The sequence below is a fragment of the Hippoglossus hippoglossus genome, chromosome 15 (assembly GCF_009819705.1).
Source record: "Hippoglossus hippoglossus isolate fHipHip1 chromosome 15, fHipHip1.pri, whole genome shotgun sequence".
Lineage (NCBI taxonomy): Eukaryota > Metazoa > Chordata > Actinopteri > Pleuronectiformes > Pleuronectidae > Hippoglossus > Hippoglossus hippoglossus.
Genome location: NC_047165.1, coordinates 8,561,790 through 8,587,342, shown reverse-complemented (window position 1 = coordinate 8,587,342; position 25,553 = coordinate 8,561,790). Strand labels below are relative to the sequence as shown.

The 25,553-nt window shown below is 42.2% G+C and overlaps 1 protein-coding gene across 3 annotated transcripts; it reads left to right on the top strand.

Annotated features, from left to right (window-relative positions):
* Positions 1 to 707: 707 nt before the first annotated feature.
* insyn2ab (inhibitory synaptic factor 2Ab) lies at positions 708 to 25,016 on the top strand. Of its 3 annotated transcripts, none has more exons than XR_004616303.1 (5): positions 708 to 1,337; positions 8,607 to 9,771; positions 14,008 to 14,079; positions 23,950 to 24,403; positions 24,556 to 25,016. XR_004616303.1 is itself a non-coding variant. In XM_034609055.1 (5 exons), exons 3-5 carry the CDS (start codon positions 8,612 to 8,614, stop codon positions 24,131 to 24,133), a joined length of 1,416 nt encoding a protein of 471 aa, XP_034464946.1. In that variant the 5' UTR covers positions 708 to 967; positions 1,175 to 1,337; positions 8,607 to 8,611; the 3' UTR covers positions 24,134 to 25,016. The 3 variants fall into 3 exon arrangements, 2 of the variants coding, with proteins under 2 accessions (XP_034464946.1, XP_034464945.1); XM_034609055.1 differs by having other exon boundaries at positions 708 to 967; positions 1,175 to 1,337; positions 23,950 to 25,016; XM_034609054.1 differs by having other exon boundaries at positions 23,950 to 25,016.
* Positions 25,017 to 25,553: the final 537 nt, after the last annotated feature.

Genomic DNA, 25,553 nt, shown 5'->3' with positions numbered 1-25,553 from the left:
TCCCACAATCTGATAATTTTTTAATTAGTTGTATAAATGTAGAATTATCTTTAGGATTTTTTGCATATTTCCCGTCTTGTACGTCAACTTTACATTGTTGTTTCCTCGAACTAATATTATTCTGGATTTGACGTAATTAAGAATATAAGTATTTAGTGCAAACCTTTAACTGTTCATATTATTATTATGGTTATTATTAATGTCCATTTACTTATATGTACTTTCTCTGTAAAGACAGAATGTCATACATTTTGAAAAATGTATTATAAATGTAGGCAATTGGAGATGTCCACAGAATCAATATTCCCATTTTTCCAGTGACCGTTTCTCTCTTGCTTCACTCTCTCACTGTCTCTATTTCTCCCTCTCATCATTTCATTTTCTCTCTTGTCTCAGATTCTCATTAACACAGCTGCCCTGTTGCCTCACCGCCTCCTCTGTTCCCCCCCTTTTGTGCAGCTACAGAGCCACTTCTTCTCTGGATTCAGCCCCGCTACACATCCCCTCATAAACAATGTGTGGACGTATGAAAGTACCGGGGGGGGGGGGGGGCAGGAGACATCCAATTAAAAGCACAATGCATTATTATTTCACAGCTCCCCCTCTCTGCCGTCTCCCGAAGCCCTTCAGATTATATAACAGCTCAGTGTCAACGCAGCCAGCCTGTGGAGGACAAGTTAAGGGGGTCTTCGGCGATGATGCAGCTCAGCGACTCTGGACTTTCCCCAGCAGCTTGCGTGCTACCCCTCACTCCTCCTCCACCTCCTCCTCCTCCTCCTCCTCCTCCTCCTCATCCTCCTCTTTCCTCCCTTTGCCATATCCACCCACCCACCAGCCCACCTCCTCCCTCCCTTCCTTACACACACATACACACATAGCCACACTCAATCACGAATGCACAGGGATTGCAGCAGCAGCAGCACCGCGAGATGGAGATCTCCGCTGTGTGTGTGAGTGCCTGTTCCCGGTGAGTGCAGGGACAAGAGCGAATGAGTGTCAGTGATGCTTGAATGAGGTGTATGAGGGAGACCAGGGGGGGAGAGAGTGGAAGGCAGGAGAAGGGGGGATATCAGCGAGGACCCTGTGTGGTTTTTGAGGCAAATGTCTGTCTGCTTCTCTCCCTCTTTCATCTCGATAACCTGAATCTTTGCCGGATGTGCCACAACTACTCCAGCTGTCACTGCGCCGGCTGCCTCGCTCTTGGTCCTCCCGCAGACTGTGAGAGCTGCTCCAGTGGCTGGACGGTACCCTGGCACCCACTGAATACATGGATGAACACTGGCTCTGCGGGGGATCTGTGCTTTCTCGTCCTTTGCACCTCTAATCTGTTTGTCAAGGTAAGAGTTTTACTCACCCCCTTTTTTTGTCTGGAGTTGCACACATATTTACAGGTACTGCAAAAGGAGTGAGGGGAGGGGGGGGGTTGATCTCATCTGTCTGTGCCAGAATTTTAATGAAATCAAAGTGGGATTCTGAAGCATTCAAAGGTTATGATGAAATGCTGTCAAAGTGTTGCACACATGTGTGTCTGATCCCTGCATGCATGAGATAAGGATAAATTAGGGAGGGGGCATCTCTGCATCCAAGCAGTAGAAGGTTTAATGACTAATCAGAAGACCAAGTCCAATGTTTCCCCTCAGAATTAAGATGAGCGCTGTTGTGAAATGACTCTAAATATGCACTTATCATAATGCGTGTCTTTCCAGCCCCTGACAGACATGCAGCTTTTATCTGATGAGGCAGGGGCTGATTATCACGATTGCTCTACTTGTGAATTGCTTGATAGTAAGAATATTGATAAGTGCTCACCAACGAGACAATTGTATATCGTACTGTAATGGACTGTCAGAGAGATGACCGCTTATTGGAAAACTCCTATCCTATTAAGTGGCGTAGACAGCATGACATTCATATGCGCTGAGTGATGCGCTCCTCAAGGCTGAAATTGATGAAAGACGGATTCAGACTTATCATGACTAATGACATGTGTGATCATGGGAGGCTCTGGGGTACTGCATCACATACAGAGCTGTACCTATATTTGCTCTCAGCTGCTGCCTCCCTCTCTCTCTCTCTCTCCCTCCCTCTCTCTCTCTCTGTCTCTCTCTGTCTCCCACACGTCATTCCTTGACTACCCAAATTCACAGGGAACACACAGGGTCCAGATTTGAGGTGCAAACGCACAGCGACCTCTCCATCTTGTCCTTATTTGCACTTGTTCAATCATCTTTTACATTTCGCCCGAGTTAATGATCACGTCAACCTGATTACGTGTGTATGCCCACAGCCCAATCCTGTATTAATCAATAAACTCATCAGCGAGATGCACTACAGATGTAAGCTGTGAAGAGATGCACATAGACACTGTCTTCCCTCTTCTTTTAGACAAAAAGAAACACACACTAGCAGGAGAGTATGAGCGTCACAAAACAAAAAAAAATGAACAACCCCGAATGCCCTTCTGCATTTCAGGCTGTCCAAACTCTTCCCAGGGATCCATTTCACAGCCAGTGCTCTCATGCAGGAGATACATGGACGGGAGCTTTTTTAAAACCTCCTACTCCTCCTATCCACCCCCCCACCCCCCATAACAAAAAGTGCTGCTCAGTGATAAATCTTTTAAGCCAATGTCATAAAGCAAACTTGCACAGGTGTAGCCTGCAGCCCGGATAGATACAGATAGCTTTGGATGACAGCTGGTGTTAGAAGATGTATACTGTGTGTGTGTGTGTGTGCGCATCACTGTAGGAGCTCTCAAAGGTGGCTGAGGTTGTTTTCAAAAGTTGAACTGAAGAAAATGTAAAACTCTGGGCTCAGAAAGGGGTTTAGATTGTTGCTGTGAGAAAAGCCTGATGGTGCATTGAGAAAAAAGATTACAGGAACACGAAGCATATAGGGGCCGAACCTATAGTACACACACAGCACTGTACTGTACGAATGCAAATGACTACACACACACACACACTCACACAAACACACACTCACACAAACATTGTATGGACTGGACAAAAGACGGTGTAGCGATATTGCGTCTTTTACATTGTGCTTATGAAGGCCTAGTTGGTGCAATGTCACACACTGTAATTTATGCAAACAGTGAAAAAAAAATGGATACACTGCCCAGTCCCAACGCATACAGTAGAACACATGAGCTCAGCATCAACCATGTGTCAGGACAATGAGGAGCCAATACCTTGTTGTGGCACGTGTCAGTGTAATGACGAGCTGTGGCATCGAAAGAACGTGCCGGGTTTGCAACGCACGGAGTTTATTACGGTGGTGCAGTGGTCGCTCACCGTGTTTGACGAGACCGAGGCCACCGTAATGACATTACTTCACCATTAATGAGAGTGGCTAGACGCTGTTATCCTATGTAAATACTCTGCAGATGCACTTCAGTAATAATTGCGTTGATGCAGTGTGACAAGGATGTAAAGCGATCCATGCAAAGCCGCCTCTCTCTTTCTCTCTCTTTCTGCTCTGCGATGGGGCATAAATCATGAGTCAGCAGTGTTGTATAGACCTGAGATGGCATGGGAAAATGAGTCCAGCCCACGAATTAACATCCTTTACAAACAGCCACGTTTCTACAGCATTGTGGTCAAAATAAATCAATCATGATACTATATTTGCCGTTTTTTTCTCTCTCTCTCTCTCTCTCTCTCCCCCTTTTGCTCTCATACATGCAGCATTTTAGCGTGGAGAACTGAAGGGCAATTGGAACAGACAACGTGGTCTGCCAGGGTACATAAGGAGATTTCAGAGGATTACTTTTGCAATTTTAGAGTCAATGCATTATTCATAATCCTTTGGATAGCTGAGGCCAAATCAGGGAAGGACCTCAGGTCATTAGCAGAGATATAGTTTGCTTTGAGAAGAGGATTGGAGGAGGAGGAGAAGAAGAAGAAAGACGACATCGAGGAAGAGGAGATTCTCCCTCGACTGTGTGAATATGTGTCACATGAGTCGTTCTCTCTATCCGTGTGTCTGTCTTTCATCTCACTCTCCCTCTCTCTCTGTGTGTATCTGACTTCCAACAATAATAAGTCGCTGAAGAGCTTTTTCCTGATTCCCTTTGTGCGAATTACCACTTAGCTGCTTTACATGCCGTACATGGCTGCATACGAAATTGTATGCGCACAGAGGAGACTTCCTGCAGATGTGATTACCTTTTCAGTGGTGTGAGATTGGTATTCCTGGGTGTGAAATAGTATGATCCCATGTGAATCAGCCTCGAACAAATTCTTTTTTATCCGTGGCACTGCTTCTGACAAACAACTTAGGCTAAAATCAAACTGCATACTAAGCTATGTTTCAGAACAAATACCACCCCGCAATAAAACTCAGCTGCTCCACATTCCAAAACAACTGTGTATAAACTCATGGCACAGCATGCCATATTGTTCACGTATAATGAGATTGAGCTAATTGCTTGGTGTTTTGTTTTGCTGCCTGTCTCATCTGGCACCGAACGCGTTGCAGTGACTGAAGTGACACTAGAAGCTGTTGGCATGCAGATTTTTTTTCTCCCCCGGCATCAACAGGGAGCAAGATGACTCTAAATATATTCAATTTAATCAGTTAGCGCTGAGGGTTAGGTTACAGTGGACAGTATGCAAGGTGAAACATATGGCAGGAGTCCCAAGAAATACAACCTTGCGGTTTTTTTTTTTTATCATAAGTCCTTGTCTGCAGTGTGTGTGTGTGTGTGTGTGTTTGTTCTTTACATTGCCAGCAAATGCCCTCTCTTTGAAAAAGGTGAAAACAAAGCTGACACAGACCAATACTTGCACTCGTTCTTTCTCTCTTTTCCTCGCTCTCACAGTCACAAGATCATAGCGACCATGGACTCTATATGAGGACGGACCACACGTCTCCACTTCCTCTTGTACAAAAACACAGGCAAAAATGCAACGTTTCTTTAAGGCCAATGCTCACAGAAGTTAAAAATGGTGTGGAGCCACAGCATTGAGATCCCGCCCATACGTATCCTTGACCAATCACGAGCTAGTCTTAGTTGTTAAACATGATGTTTCACCCATTCAAAAAAAGAAAAAAGAAAACATACACCAATGTGATGAGAACTACCTAAAATGTCAGAAACCAACGTGAGGAAAATGTATATCACATGTACTTTTATAGTTTAATGTACCATCCACTAACATGGAGAAGGCCAGGCTTATGACCTATACTGCAGCCAGCCACCAGGGGAGTAATCAAGACTATTTAGCTTCACTTTTGCGGAGCTGTCATGTCGTCCATCTTTATATACAGTCTATGTTTAATATATGCAAACATGTGTGAATACATGTGACCAACTGCATTTGCATGTACACAACCTTAACCCACACAAAATAATGCAGAGCCACAGACAGTTTTCCATCATTAAAAAAGTAGTTTACTTTTCATTTAGTAATTACTTTTTCCTACATTCCGTCATTACATTACCAAAACTCTGCAGATCAAGATCAACTGCACATTAGAAATTAGCATTAGTCCACTCTGCCAGTGCTTGTCCCTTCACATGACAGATGCATAACTACAGTGAGGAAATGTCTCTTCAGTATAAATTTCCCCAGCACAACAATCACAGTGATGGATTTACACTGTCTCCGAATGATAAAACATGATTACTTTCAGCGGCTTGCTTTGTGTGGTAATAAATGATTCATTGGAGTTTATTTATCGCATCCGTGTCTTGTCATATGAAAATGATTAACCAGCTCTTTCTGATGTTTCCTTTCAACCATATCAGACATCATTTCATTTCCTTGTGCTGCTTTATATATTTCCCGCATAAGCTTTGAAATGTGTTTCATCACGGATGAGACAGAAAATGCAATATTTCTCATTTGATCGTATGGACCTTAATTCTGAGCTCTGCAATGGGGAGCGACTCCAAACCAACTTTGTTGTCTCATGAAAGACATTTTAACTCATTTGTGTGATCGAAGCTGTTTCTGGATTTGTGGCATAATCAATATAAATCAAGTTATGACACTGGAAATAAAAAAACACTTGACATTAAAAGTGATTGGAGCTATTTGGTAATTGCTAATTAAAAACTGAAGTCGCTAACTGCATGAGGAATTTATGTTAATGGACTGTGCGATATTTGTATGACAGCAGTTACTATAAATAAGATACATCTTATGAATGAGGAACATCATTTGGCTCATTATAGTGTTACATTTACAAACACAAGAAATTATTTAAGTCTAAATAAATGATTTGTTGATCTTGGATGTCTAAAAATATTCAAATTTATACAATTAAACGTCCGTACAAACCAGTGTTTTATAAACCATATGCTAAAACAGCTGTTGGAAAATATGCTGAACTCTTTTGTAGACCATAACACTCTTGCTCTGAAGAGAAAACTGTTTCTCATTTAGGAAGATGTTTCATTATTCATGCACTGGCGGTTGAGTAATAAATGTATTTTTAACTGTTTGCAACTTAATAGTAAAAAAAAAAAAGTTGTAGCAGTCATTTGTGAACATTAAAGGTTTAAGGTCAGCTCAGCCACACGGAACAGATTTATGATGTCGTCCCAGGATGTGTACATAGTTTATATTAGGTGTCTGAGCTCCGACCTCGTCAGGCCACTCAGCGCAGCAGAAACCTGGGATGGATGATAATAAATTTTCCTCTGGGGAGTTTAGAGTCAGAGCCCACAGGTGGTTACATGTGGAGGAGCTTAATATCAGCCATTATGGGGAGTCTATGTGTGGGCCCCAGCTGCTGTGCGGTCATTTCCTCTGCTTTGGACCTCAGAGCACAAAGGGAATATATTATAGGGTAAACACCTTCGAGGGGACCAAGCACCAAACCACCCCACAGCCATAACAAAACACCTCAAACCACTGCTATGAAAACACAGGAACTCCTAAAAAAATATATCTTATATAAAGTCATAGCATTGACAAGGCGATAGCCACACGTGTGGACAGGAGCTCAGCAGTTCAGACGTAATTATGATATGAAGAATAGTAAATTGAACTGTCACATTAACCTTTTTGTTTAATCTGGAACATGAAGTATGAGCCATATGGACAAATTATAAATATGTCTTTCCTGTGTGCAGCAAGGCAAGTGAGAATCATGTTAAAGGAAATGAATATTATATGAACTATTTCTCTAAGAGAGACCAGAGTTTGTAGTGAACCAAAAGGCGACTCCAAACAAATAACACCAGCCAAGGGGGAAATAAGCCACAAACCCAACTCAGCCCAAAACACTCATAATCCTGAAATGTGAGTGTTATTATGTTACTATAACATGAATCAATAAGATAAATGTGTCACAAGGCATTTGTTAAGTAATAGCCAGACGAAAAATAATGTTTGCCACTCAAAGTTACTTGAGGTCACAAGCAGGTCTATGGGAAGTTGGGAACAATAAAACAAACAGCAGCCCTGTAGTTTCAAGATATTCTCAAACCCATGTATCAAGAACCAAAGAACAAGTTCTGAAAACAGAGATGTCAAATCCTATTATATATAAAATAGTATATATTTACTTGTTACTTAAAGGACACATATTGTGTTAATATTCAGGTCCATAATCTTTACTTAAAATATTATTTTAAAAAGTTAATATGCGCTACTGTTGCTGCAGCTCCTCTTTTCAGCCTCTGTCTGAAGTTTGCAGAGTTAAAAGTAAGTACATTTACAAACAACTTTGAGGATAGAGGTAAGAAAAACTGAAGCGATGATAACAACCCAAGTTAAGGCCCGAAATTGTACCTTTAGCTTAAGGTGTTTATTTATAACAGTCAGTGAACTTAGATCCTGATGTTGGCAGCAGCAGCAGCAAGAAATATAGTAGAAACACACTAAAGAGTTCTCACTGCACTGTGAATCAGTCAGAAAAAGGTTGAAGAAAGTAGAAGAAATGCGTTCAGAAGGGTTGATGGTCCACGCCTGTGTTTACACAGTTAACTGCAACTTCCAAGGTGCATTTCAGCAAGAAACATCCCTGACCCTGAAGTTCTGTTGCATGCGTCACTAATGCTGAGTGGACACTAAAGAATACAGTGATAAAAAGATTTCACAATCTGCAGGTTGGATTAAATCCAGGGAAAACATTTTTGACTATGTTTTGTTCTCATTAGCATCAGTAAAGCAGTTTGAAACTGTTCCAACTCTGACTCATGCTTCTTCTTCACCGTTGCGACGGTGGCCGTGGCTCCTGGGTATTGCAGTATTTAAGAGCTGACTGCCATGCCAAATCAATTGGAGTGATTAAGTGGTGGTGTGCATAGCATAAATGTATGAGATAGCTGCATTATTCAGGAGAAAGGAACAAAAACTTCTGAAGCATCCCAGTCAGTAATTTTGTGTGAGACACAACTGTATTCAAATACATAAATGGGGGAATTGATTTATTAAATGTGGTTATTTTAGTGTGTTTTGATGTTTTAGTTTTTTAACATTTCCCCGTACTTGAATTAGGAATTCGGATCACAGATTGTTCCTTTATCAGAAGCTTATAATGTGTTGCCAAAATGTAAAATTATGTTCCCGAAAGGAGAACATAAAGAATCAGGTCATCATAACAGAGCAACACTAAGTCTCTGATTGTACCTCTTTTATCTTTTTCAGGAAATATGGTGAGCAAAGAGGACACCACATACGTTGTTCTCTCAAACTCAGATGACTCAGATTCAGAGACAGGCCAATCACACCTTGATACTCAGTCCGGACCGGAATCAGGCAAGCCACAGGTGAAGAAGAGAAACAAGGCCCTACAAGTGCGTTTTAAAGATATCTGCGAAGCTCAGAATGAGCATCAGGGGAAACACTCCAGATCCATTTCCTGCAAAGTGACTCACCGAAAATACATGACCATGCCTGCCAGACGCTCCATTCCAAATGTGACCAAGAGTACTGGTGTCCAGACATCGCCAGACCTCACTAAGCGATACAAGACTTTCCCTTTCGAGAGGAAAAAGGGACATACGTTTAAACACACTGCTTTGGTGGAAGATTACAAAGGACAGAACAATGGGTTTTTGAGTGATATAAAGACGGCAGGAGAGGACGGACTACCTCTCGGAGAGTCGTCGAAGTGCAAAGGTAAGATTGTGGGGCAGACAAAAGCGCTGCTTCACCACACTGATGACAGCAGTGATACAGAGGATTTGCTTTCCAGTGCCAACTGTATGGATGGACCCTCGTGCCCAGAATCGCATTTCTCGGAAGAGGGCCATCCGAGCAGCCCTCCTTCCAAAAGTGAACAAGAGCACCAGGTTTGTGGGACAAGGACCAAACACAAAGGATTACCCAAAGAAGGCGTGGATGCTGGCACGTCCTCAAAGCGTCAGCTGGCTAACTCCGAGTTTTCACAGGAGAAGTCAAAGGGAATGGGCCCCGTTGCGTGGAACACTTTAACACAGGTGGAGTCTTTAGGAAGCCCCTCTGTGAGCTGTAAGCGGAAAAAGGGCACACAGTTAAACAAACAGCAGTCACAGACACTTCCCCATAGTGCCAAATGTTCTGTACAGTCACAAGGGCAGTGTCGGACAAGGCATGTGTCAGCGTCCTCTAAACTCCAGCAAACAGTCGGGGGTGACGAGGGCTTTCCTCCAGGAGACACGAGAGCCCCAGGCATGGGGAGCAGCCAGCAGATAATGCCCTTATCAGGAGACAAGGATATCAAAGCACAGCTGCAGGCCATGGAGAACCTCATCAGCTCAAGCCAGGAAACCATCAAGGTCCTACTTGGAGTTATTCAGGAGCTAGAGAAAGGCGAAGCACAGAGAGAGGGGTGAGTACAGTAAGATTTACAGTGCCCACATTTACACATGCAACCCAAACATGCATTATACACTGTGCACGTGCCCATTCCAGTGTGCTGTCAGAAAAAAACAAAAGCTATGATGAAGAGGTTTCTCTCTCAATTAAGTTTGGCTATAACCTAGAGGTGTGTTTTTAACCTCTGACTGCCGGTGTGTTTTTTGGTTTCATCATATTTGTATTTAGTGATTCAGTGATTTAAGTTCACGATGATGGATCTCAGTTGGATCTAAAAGCCAATAGAAGGGGGGGGGTGACACTGTGAGTGAGCATGGCGGCTGAATGACCCAAACTCAAATATTCATGTGGACTAAAGAGGGTCCCAGGGTTTTCTCAGCTGCCTTTGAAAACCTAGGGGAGTGACTGCAGAGTTTCCTTGGCTGCCGGCCAAACAGCCAACTACTTAAGTTTCAATTCACCATACGTGTAGATTTTACGACGAGCCTCTACTAGCCTGCACTTCAAAACAATACAATGTGCCCATGTTTATGTATCAGTCCCACCCCTAGATGCTCTATATAGAGGTGTGTATCGTAATCAGTGTTTCACAAATATTAGGAAAATAACTGATGACGAAGTACATTTACGATTGCATTCTTCACTGCTTCAAAACAACACTGGTGGCTAAATCATGTTTTTATGGATTCAAGTTTATCCACATCATTTGACCCATGGTGTACATCAGCATGCTAACATACTCCCAATCACAATGGTAGCATGAAGAAAGTATAGCTAAGGCTAATAGGAATGTTATGATGCAGTTACAGCAGATCAAAGTGTTTACAGTCCATCCTCTGGGTACCATGAAAGCCTGATCCAAACTTCACAGCAATCCATACAGAAGCTGTTGAAATATTTAATTGAAACCCATGGTGGCGCTAGAAGAAATGTTAGAGGTTTACTAAAGTTCGTGGGCTTCATCCTCTGGAAACCATCAACTTGTGTACAACATATGGAAGCAATCTGCCAATTAGATCTTAGGCTATTTCACTGAATAAGTAAAAATCTTTATCTGCTGGTGGTGCTGGAGGAAAAGTCATGGCTCAAAATTGAATTAGAAGTGTTATATGATAATCAATCAACAATGTGTAATGGGGCTTTTCGAATACAGTACAATACACCTCAGTACCGTCTCTCTGTTATTTATTGTAAGACCAAGTGTCATATTCCCTTAGGGATATACCTTTAATGGAGAAAATGTATTAACATGCTTCATAAAGTCCCCGAGCCATGTCCAGAGTAAGACTCTTACAGCAGTGTAATTCTAAGAATCAATGAACTCCATCTCTAAAACCCATGGAAACACAAACCAAATTGTTTTTAAGCCGTATCCACATCCAGCGGAGAACAAGGCACCCCGGTGTGGCTCTGTGGAAGCTGGTTTTAAAGGCCCAATTAGTGCAGCTTCATAACACGTGCGCTTTTCAAGTCCACAAAACCCTTTCTGCTATAGTGTCTTCACCGCATTGCGTTCCAGTGGTGTTATTAGAGAAGAGCAGTCACAGGGCACAATGCCTGGGATCCATATGTTCCTCATTACTTGTGTGGCACGTCTGGAGAGTCAGATAGTCGTCTTTAAAACTTTACAGTGAAATGAACCAAAAATAAACCTGCCTGTTCTCACCAAGACTAAACACGATGTCCAGGGATTTTTTATGGCACTGCTTTTAGCATAAAGAGTGCACCACTCTTTATGCAGCCGTCCATATTGTAATTTGTCCTGCCACAGTTTTCGAAATGAACCAAATCAATTTTTACACAACTCATAATAAGATAAGAGATCTCTTACTTGGTGTTTTGCTGCATTGAATAGCTGTGTGCTATTTGCCGCATGCTCACTTTTGCCCATAATGCTGTTACCGTCCATGCAGACTCTCAGACCTGGTAGTTTCAGCTGTAGTTGTGGGGCATGTGCACCCCTGCTAACCACATAGATGAAATTAATTCTCTGGGAAACCGAGAAAGACATACAGAGAAAACTATTCCTGCCCATTTCTTTGGATCTGCACCAAAACATCATAGAAAATATCAGACCTCTCATTTCAGGGTGAGTTTACTTGCTGTCCCTCGCTTGTCTCATTAACCAGTAAAAAACATGACAAATATTTCTATTTAAAATACAGCAGGAACTACAACCAGCTCATTTCCTTGTCATCTGATTCACATCTCCTTAAGTTTGACGAACTCACATTTAATTTCTTTACTTCTTTTCATCTGCATCCTGGAAAAGGAAGCACAAACAGCTTTTTCATTTCTCTTCTGGCCTGAATAAAGTTAGGGCAGTGACACATTATAATATCTGATGTTTGGCTCTGTTGTTCCAGTTTTTTAACTCAATCTCAGCATAACTGAATATATCTTAAGACCTCAACCAGTTTCTGTATATAAAACAAACTCTAGTGTTCGAGGTTTTTATCTCAAGGTGGTTGTAAACGATAAGGCTTTTTGGTCACACAGAGAATATTAGTCTTTTGCACAACATCATATTTCAGAGCAACACTAGTCTGGAGCTTTATTTTTATGTGTGATGCATATAAACTCAGAGTCATGCCGCATTGATAAAATTGCCATAATCCTGTGTATATACACAGTTATATACAAATATCAAGGTCTCTACTAATACTTGTCAGGGAACTGCAGCGTACAGTAAATGTCCTCTGTGCTCTGTCTGTATACAGAGAAAATGTGTCGGACATTGGATAACACGCAGCGTTAACCCCTTATATGAAGCGCAGAATGCCACATGAGACAATGTCACCTGACCTGACTGTTGCTTTTGCTCACACGTTATCAATCCGGCACAAAACACCACGGCAGCTCTCAGGCAGGCAGATCTGCAGGCACGTACTGTAGGTGTGGACAGTGAGACCGGAATGATGAGGGCAGGACATATCCCAGGACAGCTGACGTGGGCAAACAACACAGCAGTGCAACTGTGCCAGCAAACAGTCAGCTCAGAGAATGACTTTCACAGGCAGCAGTTATTTGTTGTAATACGTGAGCTCGTACTCTGTGACATTCTGCGCTTTTAATACAGTGCCACTGCAGTATATTGGGTCACGAACGTTTTACCCTGAATGGGAAAGAGAAGGCTTTTTTTTTTTTTCAATGCTGGGTAAATGTAGAAATCATAAATTAAGGTTAATGTGCTTTGATTATAAGTGAGAGGCTCTTTAATTTGCAAGGATGTACAGGATAAGCCCTGCAACGGCACAGCGCTAGTGTAGACATTGTCTCCGCAGTGAGTTACTGTCCTTGCTCACAGCTGTTCAAAGGCACTTCATTTGAGAACAGGGTAGGATGGATGAACTTGTTGACTTTGAGCCCCCATCGGCATCCCCCCCCCACCCCCCACGAGGTCACCTCTCATGTCACAGTGACCGCTGAGGTCCAACCCCCTCCACATGTCATCCATCAGGGCGAAGGGCTACGGCGACAGCCAGCAATTACATGTGCAGCTCTAACGCAGCCCCTCCCCTCGTCGTCCATCCCGCTGCAGCCTGCCATAGCGTGAAGGGACACAAGCATGAATACCAATACGCACACCTGCATAAGTAAACTCAAGTGAGGCGAAATGAATGAAAAACATCCCTTTTCGATTTGTGCATACATAAGCGTCTGTTTTACCCAAAGAAATAGCTTGCAGTCGGTTCTTTGTGGACGTCCTTTGACATAAAATATTATGACTATTAAACAGTACAGAAAACAGTCCCCGGGGGAAATGTACCTGTGCCGTATACAAATGAGACACAATTTGTCCTGTTAATTTTTACTCATTCTTGATTCATGAATTATGTCTGTGGCAAATTGATTTGGATGCAAAATAATGAAGATGTACAGGAAAGCCCAGATTGTAACGATATAGATTTTCCATTACACATGATTCATGCTGCATTTAGCATCCACTTACTTTCTATTGCCTATAGAATAGAGACACATACCACCTTTCTAAACTATGGTTATGGCAAAACAAGGTAATCCTATTATGTAAAATCAGCAAGTCTACACACTTGATTAACCGAATCTGAGAGAACCGCAGGATCAGATCCGCTGCTGCATATTCACCTGATAGGAATAAACAACACGGGGCTGAAAACCATGCTGAACAAATCTGGCTGTTCATTGCTGATGCCCCACAGCTGTTGAAATGCAAAGCTCAAGCCTTTCTCTGGAGATTCCATAAATCTTTTCATCTGTCTTTTCACAGGCTCTCCTACCGAACAGGACAAGACACAGCAAATTGTGACACTTGTCGAAACAGCGCATGCATCATTTACAGGTGGGCCCCCTACGTTTCACTGCCAGTGTCAATAATGCTGTTTTCCTGTATGATGAAGTGCTTCAATGTGAAAGAGATGCTTACAAGAGGGGTTTAGTGCAGCATTGCTTTTCTGTACATTTACAGTAGTGATTATATTTGACAGAGGCATACGGCTAAAATGGTATTGCAGTGGTTAGCACTGTCGCCTCACAGCAAGAAGGTTCATGGTTTGAATCCTGGTTCGATGGTGGTCTCTTTGTGGGGAGTTCGCATGTTCTCCCTGTGTGAGGGGGGGGTTCTCTGGGTACTTCAGCTTCCTCCCACAGTCCAAAGACATGCAGATTGGGGTTAGGTTCATTTGAAACTATAAATTGACCCTCGTGAGAATGTAAGTCTGAATGGTTGAGCCTCAAGGAACAAGCTCTATAGATAATGCATGGGTTGGATGGATGTGGCTTAAAATGTTGAATAAATGAAAAAAAGGGACCAGAAGTCAAAAGAGTCAGGAAGATGATTATCTCCTAAAATACGACATAAAATAAATATTACTTCCAAAATCATTTGCAAGGGTTTCTGTGGACTGTGTGCCCTCACTGACAAACTTAATATCAGCAGGGACGTTAATTCGATGAATTACAAATGACCTTGTCACAAAGAACATGAGGAGTTATGACATATATCCCATAAAACATGTCAAATACCTGCTTAGTTCTGTGCCCTTGTACCAATCCCATTCAGCATTGCTCTCGTTTTTTTGGGATCGTCAGTTTATCTTGTAAACTGTATTCCTGTCAAAACGCACAACAACTCAGCGAGGGGCAAGTGTGTTCTCGTATGTTCCTGAGCTGAAAAATTGGCTCGGGAGCAGGTGGAAAATCCACTCAAGCTGGAACCTTGTGTCATTTGTCACTTCAATCCAGAAGCTTCCACTGCAGAATCCCTGAGTTGCAGTGCCCTCAAATAGGAAATAGACAGTTGCTTGGAAAATACTCTCAAGCCCAGAAACACACTTTGTGCAATGGAACCTCTCACTTCCTTTCATGTGGACTTGAGTGACAGCACCTTAAAAAATGCTAAATCACAAATTAGAGATGAAATATTTACAGTGTATCCTTTGTGTATAGCTTAACCTCTGCTTCTCTATTTACTTTCAAAATAGTCACCGCATAATGCTAGAGTATGTTTTGTAATGTTAAGATAATAAGAGCTGTTTTTACCACAAAGAAAAGGAATTACTGTCCTGTTACCAGAAGGATCTTTCTTTAATATCAGAGGAAGGAGGATGAGAAATCATTGTGTCTCATTGAAAAACCACATACGGATATATTTGTGCCATAGTCACCAATTTCCATATATTTAGAAATGTCTTTTGGGCACAAATAAACTTCCCATATGTCCCAGGTCTTTTGCATGAGTCAGCATTTTCTCCACATGGGGAAAAAAAACTTGCTGGGCTTTGAAATGATAAGGTCTTAATATGAATGAATGCAATGTTGTTGTAATCAAGTAATCAACAATACCATGTCAAAGCACGTATGATACAGACAAGGGAAATTAGAACAGCGTCGGACTGTGAGGATTTGCCTCTTCCTCTAATGAATCTTGCTGTCCAGGGGAAACCCGGCAGTGTAACATCAACTATAATGTTTTCTCTCGTCCATCTCCGTGGCTATCATGCCTCATTGACCACCTCCTGTGGCTTGCTTCGCTCCGGCAAGATGCTCCCTGGCATCTGAATTCATGTCAGGTCATTCCTTAATTCAGTCAGTATGGCTTTGCTCGCGTGACAAAGACTGATGAAGCAAATTTTAGTATTTTTTTGTTTTTAACAGCAGGTTTTTTAATTCGTTGGTGAAGGTGCACCACTCGGGAACAGGCGGTACACATCTATTTAAAACTTGGCACCCCAGTAACAGCAAGCCTCAGGGGAAAAGTGCAACAGAAGAATAAGAGCAGGAACATGTTCCTATCAGGCCCAATATGAGAATAAACCTCAGACTGGAGATTTTGCTGACATGTCCCCTGATCCGGGCTGCACACTATTCGAGTCCTGCTTGGACAAGATCCTGATGTGACCCGCTGGCTTGCAAGACTAAAGACTGTCATGTTTTAGCCATGATGCATCAAAAAAGGAACTTTGATCTGATGTCAGTCAGGGTAAAACCCCAAAAGACTTTATCACGTCAATTCCTCTACAAAACATTACAGGATGTAAACTAAACAGAGCACAATAGCTTCTCTCACTCCTCCCACACCAGTGTAAGAAGAGAGCAGCTTTGGACTGTGGTCAATAAAACTGGAGAGTAGATTCAAGCTCCTTCAGAATGAACCCGAGTTTCTATCAAAGGATCAGGTTCTGCCATTGAAGGGAAAACACCACTTCTTAGCGAGAACGGAAAAAACGGCTTGAATCATCGTGCTAAGGCAAAGGCAGATCTCAGCAACAGCAAATGATTTTCCCTGATTCTGCTATTAGAGAGATAATAGATTGCAGTTATAGCACTAAAGCTATTGCTCACTCAATGAACTGCTGTCTGACCTAACTAGATCCTTCAAATCTTGACTACCTATTCATCCGTAAAGACTCTCCATGTACTCGATGTTGGACTAAATTATGTTTATAATAGATGGCCCTCACCTTAAACAGTGGTGGGGAACCTTTCTTCCTAGCAAGAGCAATTTTATAATATCCTCTGAGAGCCATGTTAAATTACTTAGCACACATCCCTGTAACCTCTCTAATTGGATGGCTAAAACTGCTTTGCTTTAGTGAGGCAGCTGATGTATGATGACGATGACGATGACGATGACGATGACGATGATGATGATGATGACGGCAACCCCAGCAGGTTTTGGCTTAAACATCTTGTTAAAAAAACCAAAGTGCCATACGTGGCTTGCGAAGACAGCAATTCTTCCTTCATAAAAACACTCAGCAGGGATCCCAAGCACAACAGTGGTTAGTTGAGTGGTATTTGCTTTGTCTGTTTTTTCACCACAGTCCAGAGAGAAAAACCTAGGAAGGTTCTTGCAGTGTTAAATATGGGACGAATCTGTTTACCTATAACCTTCAATACATGCAGCTATTTTTACACATTCTTTAACTGTTGGAGTAAACAAGGCCATATTTAATCAAACCTCCTGGATAGAAAACTGTATATCCATTGTCATGGTCTCCCTATGTAGGTAGAATTCATACATTTTCTACCAAGCATGGCCCTATCTTAGTCCCAAGGACCTAAATGATGCATCGTGTAAGAGAGATGGCCAGACATAAAACCAAGCCGTAAGCTGTAAACAACATTAGACTTGATTTGGGCTGGACACAGGAAAATCATATTGAAACTTGATCTTCATATTTGTTTCCATTTAGAAGTTCAGTAAAAGCAAATGAACTTAAAAGTATCTTATCAATCACCTCTTTTAATCTTATGGCTGATCTGTATATTTTTTGTGGTGTGCCTCAGGGTTCAGTCATGGCCCAGGTCTTTTCTGCATTTCTGAATATGGAGCTATTATAACACCTATCAGCTAACATGTCATCTGTTTCATTGTACACAGGCCTTTCGACAAATATCTATATAATATATATATACATATATATATATATAATTTAATTTACATTGTAGACAAAGTAATGAACATGCCCTCATCCTCCAGTTCGGCAGGTTATTCCTACAGTTAACAAAGTAGCGTCCGTCAACAGGTCAATAAACAAATTGGTGCAATTTTTTTTCTGTACTTTTTTCTTAATCCTGCTGACAGACGAATAAACCGACAGACACAGGTGAACACATAACCTCCTCAGCAGAGGTAATAAACCTGACCTGAGAATTGCTGCAGGGTGTTCCAAGCAACAACATTGAATGGTAAATAATTCAGGTTCCCCCGGCTTTATGGAGCTTAAAATGAGAAAAATTTGATCCGCAACAGATCTACAGTATCAACACTCACATTTTATCATGGAGAATTGAGGCAGAAAATAAATTACAATTCGCACTGTTTATGATTACAGTGTTTGTAATTTCTTCCGTATCATCATGAATCGTGCAAGAATCACAAATGTGCACCTTAACAAAAATGATTTTCTAATTAATTCAAATAAATTTGATCTTGTGTTCATCCTCCTCCAAGTCTCGTTTTATTGGGACATTACGATCTCTGCTGTGTGTGTTTGTGGATTTGTGTCCATATTGATCGTACAGGACTTCTCATTGATTTGTTTCATAGCTTTAACCATTACTGTTAGTGTGGCTTTCAACATGGGGGTTTAAACAGAATATGTGAGAATATTTAGAACTATATAAATAAACGTCCATGAGGCTGTGAACGATGTTGTGTGTGTGCCGTGTACTTTTTACTGTATCTATAGTTTAACGACGTCTTACTGCAGATAAATGGCGTGTTGGAGTACATTTGGGTTTCACTGAACTGAGAGGGCAACATTATAGATGTAACAGTAATGCAATTTGTAAGACTGATGCAAGAAGCGCACTGCATAGGGGAGAGAAGTCCTAAAGCGTATAGTCGAGTTTCTCCTTTTTTTTATTTCACTGATCATATTTAGATTAAACAAAGTGGGCCAACCGTGTGTATCAGTGAAGCTACTTGGCTTAATTAACAAACTCTGAACGACTCCTGATGGCAAAAAAGAAGTCCCTTCAGTTTATTTTCACTAAACCAAAGCATGTGGTGCGGTGACAAAATCCCAATGACGATGGATTCTGCACAGTAATAATAAAGTGGAAGATTGTCATTTCGTCCGTGCTCTCCGTCATTAAACAGTCGTTGATTTCATTTCAACCAACTGTTTTTTAACAGTCACTGGATCGAGAGGAGCGGTGGTTGGCAAGCAGGGTAGTAATCCATCATGGTTCTATCTGTCTCTGCCAAAGCAGTTGTCATAAATATCTTAAATTCTGCAAATCGCGCTGTTTAGTATTCGTCTGCAAAACCATGCAGCTCAAATCTTCCTTTAGCATTTTCTTTATTGTCTCCTCTCTTTATGTCTCTGCTCTTTAATACTTTTTACTGTTTAACTGTCGCATATAGAGCAACCTCATTACTCAAACAGCTGCACGTTCTCATCACCAGCATTCCTGTTATTATAAAACATCTATTAATCCGTAGGTCACTCTGCTGATAGGGCAAAAGTAATAACCTTGCAGGACAAACTATTCCCTGAGACAAATCAATGGGGAGGGCCGAGTACAGTGAGGCAAATTAAAACAATTTAAGTCGGGACCAAAGAACCAATTACCCCTCGAGGTTAGACAGCAAACCGCAACCAAGATTAGCAGCTCGCGAGATGAAGCCCTTAATTTCGCAGCAGACCAACATCCCATATGTTCGATAAATTTGGGAGTGTAGCTGCATCTGAGCTCAGGTAGTCAATCTGTGGGTGTTATCCAGACTTCAGCCCTGCCCTGACAGGCTCCACAGCATACTGCAGCATCTCATACATCACTGCAACAAATAGGGCATACATATGGTGGGGGGGGGAAGAGGGGGAGAGAGGCTGGATGTATAGGCGATAAATTCGAGCAAAAAGGATAATGATACTGTCCATCACGTCAGGGGTGTAAGGGTTCGCTAAAAGGGTCTTTTCACCCATTTTGCAAAAACAGAAACCCACCTATCTCTATAGTGTTATCTCTCAATGCAGACGATTTAGGGTTTGACTTCTCACATTTGTGGCAGACATTGTTTGGGGAAGAAAGAAAGTGGCTACGTTTACAGGAACACCAATAATCACTCAGATTATTATGTTTGATAATGATTCACGTCAGCATTACGTCCATAATGTTCCCCCCAAACCCTGAAATAGTTAAGTGCATGATGCTACTGCGGATTACAATCAGGGTTTTCTTTCTAATTTAGCAAAAGCTTTAGCTCCTTGTTATTTTTTTGTCTTATTTACACAACCCAGGCCATGTGTCATTGAGCAGTAGGTAACTGCTGTATGCTGATGTTGCAAACTGCTGTGAAAACTCCAGTAGGGCGTGAAATTATGACTTTGACATATATTGTGTCTACTTAGTGATGCGCAGATTGTAGTTATAACTGCTTACTCCTGTTGATCCTCAGGTTGGGTGGGTCGGGTTGTAAAAATGAACATGTTAATAGCAGATGGGTTCAGGTGGGTGAAATAGGCCTCATACATCATTAATGTGGAAAATATGAATTACGTTGTCTAAAATGTGAACAACATATTTTAACCTTAGTTTTTCCTCATGCCTGATTTAGCAGACACCAGATATTCTCTCAGATACCAGGTGCAGAGTACCTTTAAAGTCTTGAGCGGCAATGTGCAACGGAGACAAAGAAGATCCAGGAGCAAATTAAAAAAGGAGAATTAATTACAAAAAAAGGAAGGACAGAAAAGTGTGAGAGCGTTTTACTCCTGAAACAAGCGCAGCGAGCGAACCCTCATTCAGCGCAGCCGGGCGCAGCCGGGCATCATCCAGTCATGGAGACTGGATGATGACCTGGTGTCCAGTTCACGTCTCCTCGCCACACTCATCCACAGTACATGTGTTATTCAAACAAGATCTGCAAGAGCATCAGTTGCAAATTAAACGTGGCCCACCACTGAGTCAGCGTGGGGTGCAGCAGGAGGCCCAGTGACTAAAACAGCAGCTCAGATCAAAGGATTAAAGTCTTTTTTTTTATTTCTATAACGCTGTGTTGAATTTGAATCAAAGTACATAACGCAGTGTTTTCAATTCCAAACTAACAATGACTTTGAGAAACAGTTAAGTCCTGGGGAAAGGCGACTGCAATGAAACATAATGAGACGCAAGGAGCTAATTAGTGCTCGTGTCCCACACTGAGATGGCAAAGCTGCGGTTGTTTTTGGTGAAGAGTTGTCAAGATTGCCCATTCTGTTTTGTTCTCATTAACGTTGTGTTTCTCTGTGTGTCTGTGGAGCAGAAAGCCATGTTACAGTCAACACAAATAAATCTGATAGACATGACGGGGGGGAAGAGTTTCCAGATCTGATTTACATAACCTGTGGGAAGTTTATGCTCCGACTGTTGCCTGTCAGCGGAGGAAATAACTGTCACTCTCTGGTGGTTTAATCTACTTCGCCCCATCATGTAGTTCGGAAGATGTTACACCGTACAGGGCCTCAGCCACTCATCTTGTCAAGTGCAGACTTTGAACTGAGAACGGCCGAAGGGGAAATCACGGGTGGGGAGATGACTTTGCGCTGCAAGGTGCCGGTAGCAGGAAAAAGAGTAGAATAGCAGGTACACACTGCTGAATGGATGGTGTGTGTTGTGCATAAAAGGCCCCTCACAGCAGCCAAATCCCTCCCAGGAGCACCGAGCATTGAGCGGTGCTCAGCGCACCACGGCCGCAGACAAACAGACGGCTCGCCACTGATCACAGCAACAGCTACTCACGCTGCATCACTAAAAAGACGATTAATCTGCTGTGCTGAATGCCCCAGAAAAACCTCCCTGTCTTCCTCCGCTCTGATCTGTTTTTGTGCCGAGATGATCTTAGATATTGGGCTTTTGTTTGCTGAAGCACCTGCTCCCTCAGCGCCACCCGCATCGTGCAGTGCCGCCTTTGGCTTCCCACCGAGGCACTTGTCCACAGCGTGCAGGAGCTGCGGTGATCTGCCAAGTGATTAATTGCTCAATAATTGCCGAGGCGATTCTATGTTGCACGGTGCCGCTGTGATTCTGCTCTGCTTTCTGTCAAGTCGACATTATTTAAAACGGCACATGTAAAAGACACAAAGATTTGAACATAAAACAAAAGATACAAATGGAGATAAAGACAAAAACCAAGAGGAAATGAGTCAATTAATAATGAGAGTAAGAGAAGTGGCTGCAGTTCTGCTGAGATACAGGCTTCGGTGTATGAAGCTGAGTTTTTACATTGTCAGGAATTCATCATTCAGCAGACCTGCAAGTTCCAGCTTTCATCTCGAGTGGAAACAAGAAAAAGAAAAGTGCACGAGAAAATGAAGAAGGAGCGAAGGACAATACAACAAGAGGAATTTCCCCCCCGAAGGCTTTAATAGAGCTGTGTTCTTAACTGACACTTATCTCACGGGTGAGGACAGTTCCCAGGATTCATTATGTCACTTTGAGTGTGGAGCATATCCTTCAGCGGACTAATTACACTGCCCATCACAGCGGTTACCGTATCAGGCCCAGCTTTGTACTTTGACGCCCATTTGTCCGCCTGCAGACAAGGAGAGGACTTGTTTGACCTTGACATGTCAGATGTCATTGCTTTTGGCAGATTCAGTTAAATTCTTCAGTTCTTCAGTTGCCCCCCCCCCCCCCCCCGTAAGTCGGAGTCGTCGCTGAGCTTTTGAAATGCAGTGTGTAATGTTGCCGAGTGAGGAAGAGAAGAAAAAATCCCAAATGCCTCAAACCAGAGTGAAAGTCTTTTTTTGAGGGTGAGTCGTTCGAGCAGAGCAGATGATCCATTCTCTTATATTTCCACAATGATGCTTTGACAATTTATAGCATATCGCAGGAATAAATACATTAACAGAGCGCTGGAGATCAATAGCAATAAAAAGAAGGGAGATGGTGTGTAATAGTGTATTTATCCCACGCTTGGATGCGGGCAGTTAATCAAGGTCTGCTTGGCCTCACAATGGTTTCGTTTGGACGGGATTTAGCCCCTCACATATATCGCAGGCCCGAGAGATTTAATCAGAGAGAGAGTTCAGCTACGTTGCCAGAACAAAATCAGACAATGACCAGGCTGGGATTACACTGACGACTGATGTCAGGAGCAACCCACATTCAGCCTCTCTCTCTCTGTTTTTTTAACACAAATATAATCTATGCAGGAAAAGCCCTTTGACTGCATGCATAAAAAAATACTGGGGTGATGCAGAGGAAGTCCATAACTCGCAGGACTCTGAAATATGGATGTGTGCCACAGGAGATATGTGCTGCCAGGGTGTGTGAACCGCTCGCCTCCCTCCCAGCCTCCATCTGGACTTCAGTGGATTACCAGCTTGAAAAATAAGTCACAAACTGAGTCATAAATGCTAAAACGACTCATAAAACGCTTCTAATGCACCTGATGTTGGTGTTGGGCAATAAATAAAAGTCTAATCAAATCCTTGCAACGATTTTTAGATTGTATTGTTAACTTTTAAGGCTCCTTCTGGACATAAGAACATTTCAGTTCTTTTGACACCACATGTGCCCGGTCATTACCTGAGGTCCTCAGCGAAGACCTGACTCGCCCTTTCACAGTCCCGGGTGAGGAGCAAAGGTGGCCGGGCCTTTTCGGTCAGGGCTCCCACTCCTTGGAGCAATCTCCCTGAAGAGATTGTGTTTTGAGGACAGGGCTTTCTCCATCGTTGCCCCAAAACTCTGGAACTCTCTCCCTCCCATCATTCTACTCTCCCCCTGAATCTGAAAACACATTTTTATTCTTCAGCCTTTCAATGTGCCTAAATTGTTGTGTAGTATTATGATTGTTGTTGTTATCATTATCATTGTTATCATGGCTTGTCCTATCACTTTGTTTTGTGACGCACTTTGGATCAACAATGTTCAAAGTGCTTTATAATTAAAGTTGAAGTGGAAGTTGAAGAGATACTGCTTATCCTCTTTTAAATCTCTCTTAAAGACTCATTTTTCATCAAGATCCATGAATTATCCTCCAAGAAATCAACGCAAATGTTGAAAAACATTTTCTCCAAACTCCTGGATCCCCTCTCTGATTTATTGGGATTTTCCTTTCACCCTTAGCCCATCCTTCCACCAGGTTCTGTGTTAATCTGTCCTGTAGTTTTTGTGTAATGCTGCTAACCGACAGCTGAACAAACGACAATGCAAACATTACCTCTTTTGCAGAGGTAATATTCTCAAATTCTACGTGTTTATGTTTGTGTTCCAGTGTGGAGCTGGACTTCAAGCTGCAGGAGGACAAGCTGCACCCCCTGATGAGGAGACTGTGCCCCCTGGACAGCCCACAGTTCCCTGCCCTGCCTTACTCCAACGAAGTGTTCACTTCCACCCCGAAACGCAAGTCCAAGACAGAGTCCAAAAAGCACGCTCGCTGGAAACTCTGGTTCCTTTGAATCCAACATGAAGGCTTCGGAAAACGGCCTTTTTATCAGGCACATTAATACTCCTGTTATTCTCTAAACGGATCAGCGGAGTATTGAGAAGGAGCAATCAACCCATGAGGATGGATAACGACGGACAAAGGTTCATTTGAGTTGCGACTGCACGTCCAGTCAGCTGAGTGGACAGCAGACACATAAAAGAAAAAAACATTTTTAATTCTGTCAAACCTTTTTCTGGCTTGTGTGCTGGAGAGGTGTCGACACGCACCTGCGAAAAACTAGGTGAGCGTAAGGATATTTGTACATGTATTTTTTTAAAGCTGCGTAACGACGGATGTTATTTATATTCTGGGTTTAATGCACCCCTCACTTTATGTTCACATGGTTTTATTGCATCCTCCAATGCAATGCACTTTTGGTCTCTCTCCCCTCAGAGCATATTGCTTGGCAACGAGAGGAGGCGCCATGTGGAGGGCCTTTTATGAGTGAAGCTATAATCTTTGAATGGACATCCGCCCGACCTCCGGCAAAGCACAAACATTTGACTATTGACAGGAACATGCGTAAAAAGACTGAAACACAGTACAGTACATGACAGTGTGTCGCTGCTGTTCTTATAAGCCCCGTCTCCTCCCTCCCCGTCCCCCTGATCTGTTCACATCCTGCTCAGTTTGTGCGTCTGACTGAACATCTGCCTGCTTTTGTTAATAACCCCTGTCTCCTCCCCCTCTCGCTCTATCCCTCCCTTTATCTCTCTCCATCCCTCGTTCCGTTTCACTGTGCTAAAACTGTGTCTCTTCCTTTTCTGTTGGCTACACTAACACATTCTTTTCAGAATCCATACTTAAGTATATCTTTTTTTTTTTTGCAAAGTTGAAGATGAAATTTAAAACACATATATATATATATATATATATATATATATATATATATATATATATATATATATGTGTGTGTTTAGGCCCCTCCTCTTGAAGCAGGCACTGTTGAAAATGTCTTCTGGGTTACAGATTTTTTAAAGCAGCATATACAGTATAATGTTTTGACTACTTCTAAGGCAGAGTATTTTCTATGATAATGTAAATGATGTTTTTTTTCCCCATTTTCTTTCTTTTTTTTTGAAAGTTTGAACTATAAAAAGTAAAGGCTATTTTAACATTTCTCCGCGAGTCCATTAAGAGTTTGCCTTGCCTCTCAGTCATTTACTGTGTCACAGCAACGCTCTGGAACTTAATCTATTTTAGGTCCATTTATCTCCCATCCAGTTGGCATTTTATATTAACATTCAAAGTGCTGTTGTATTGATTTATCTTGCCATTCATCTGCAAGTCCCATCTTGTAAAATTAAATAACTTTCTCTTCTTTTTCTTTTCCTTCGCCACAGAGAACAGGAACACCACACACCTTGTCTGCCAACCCACACAAACACCTG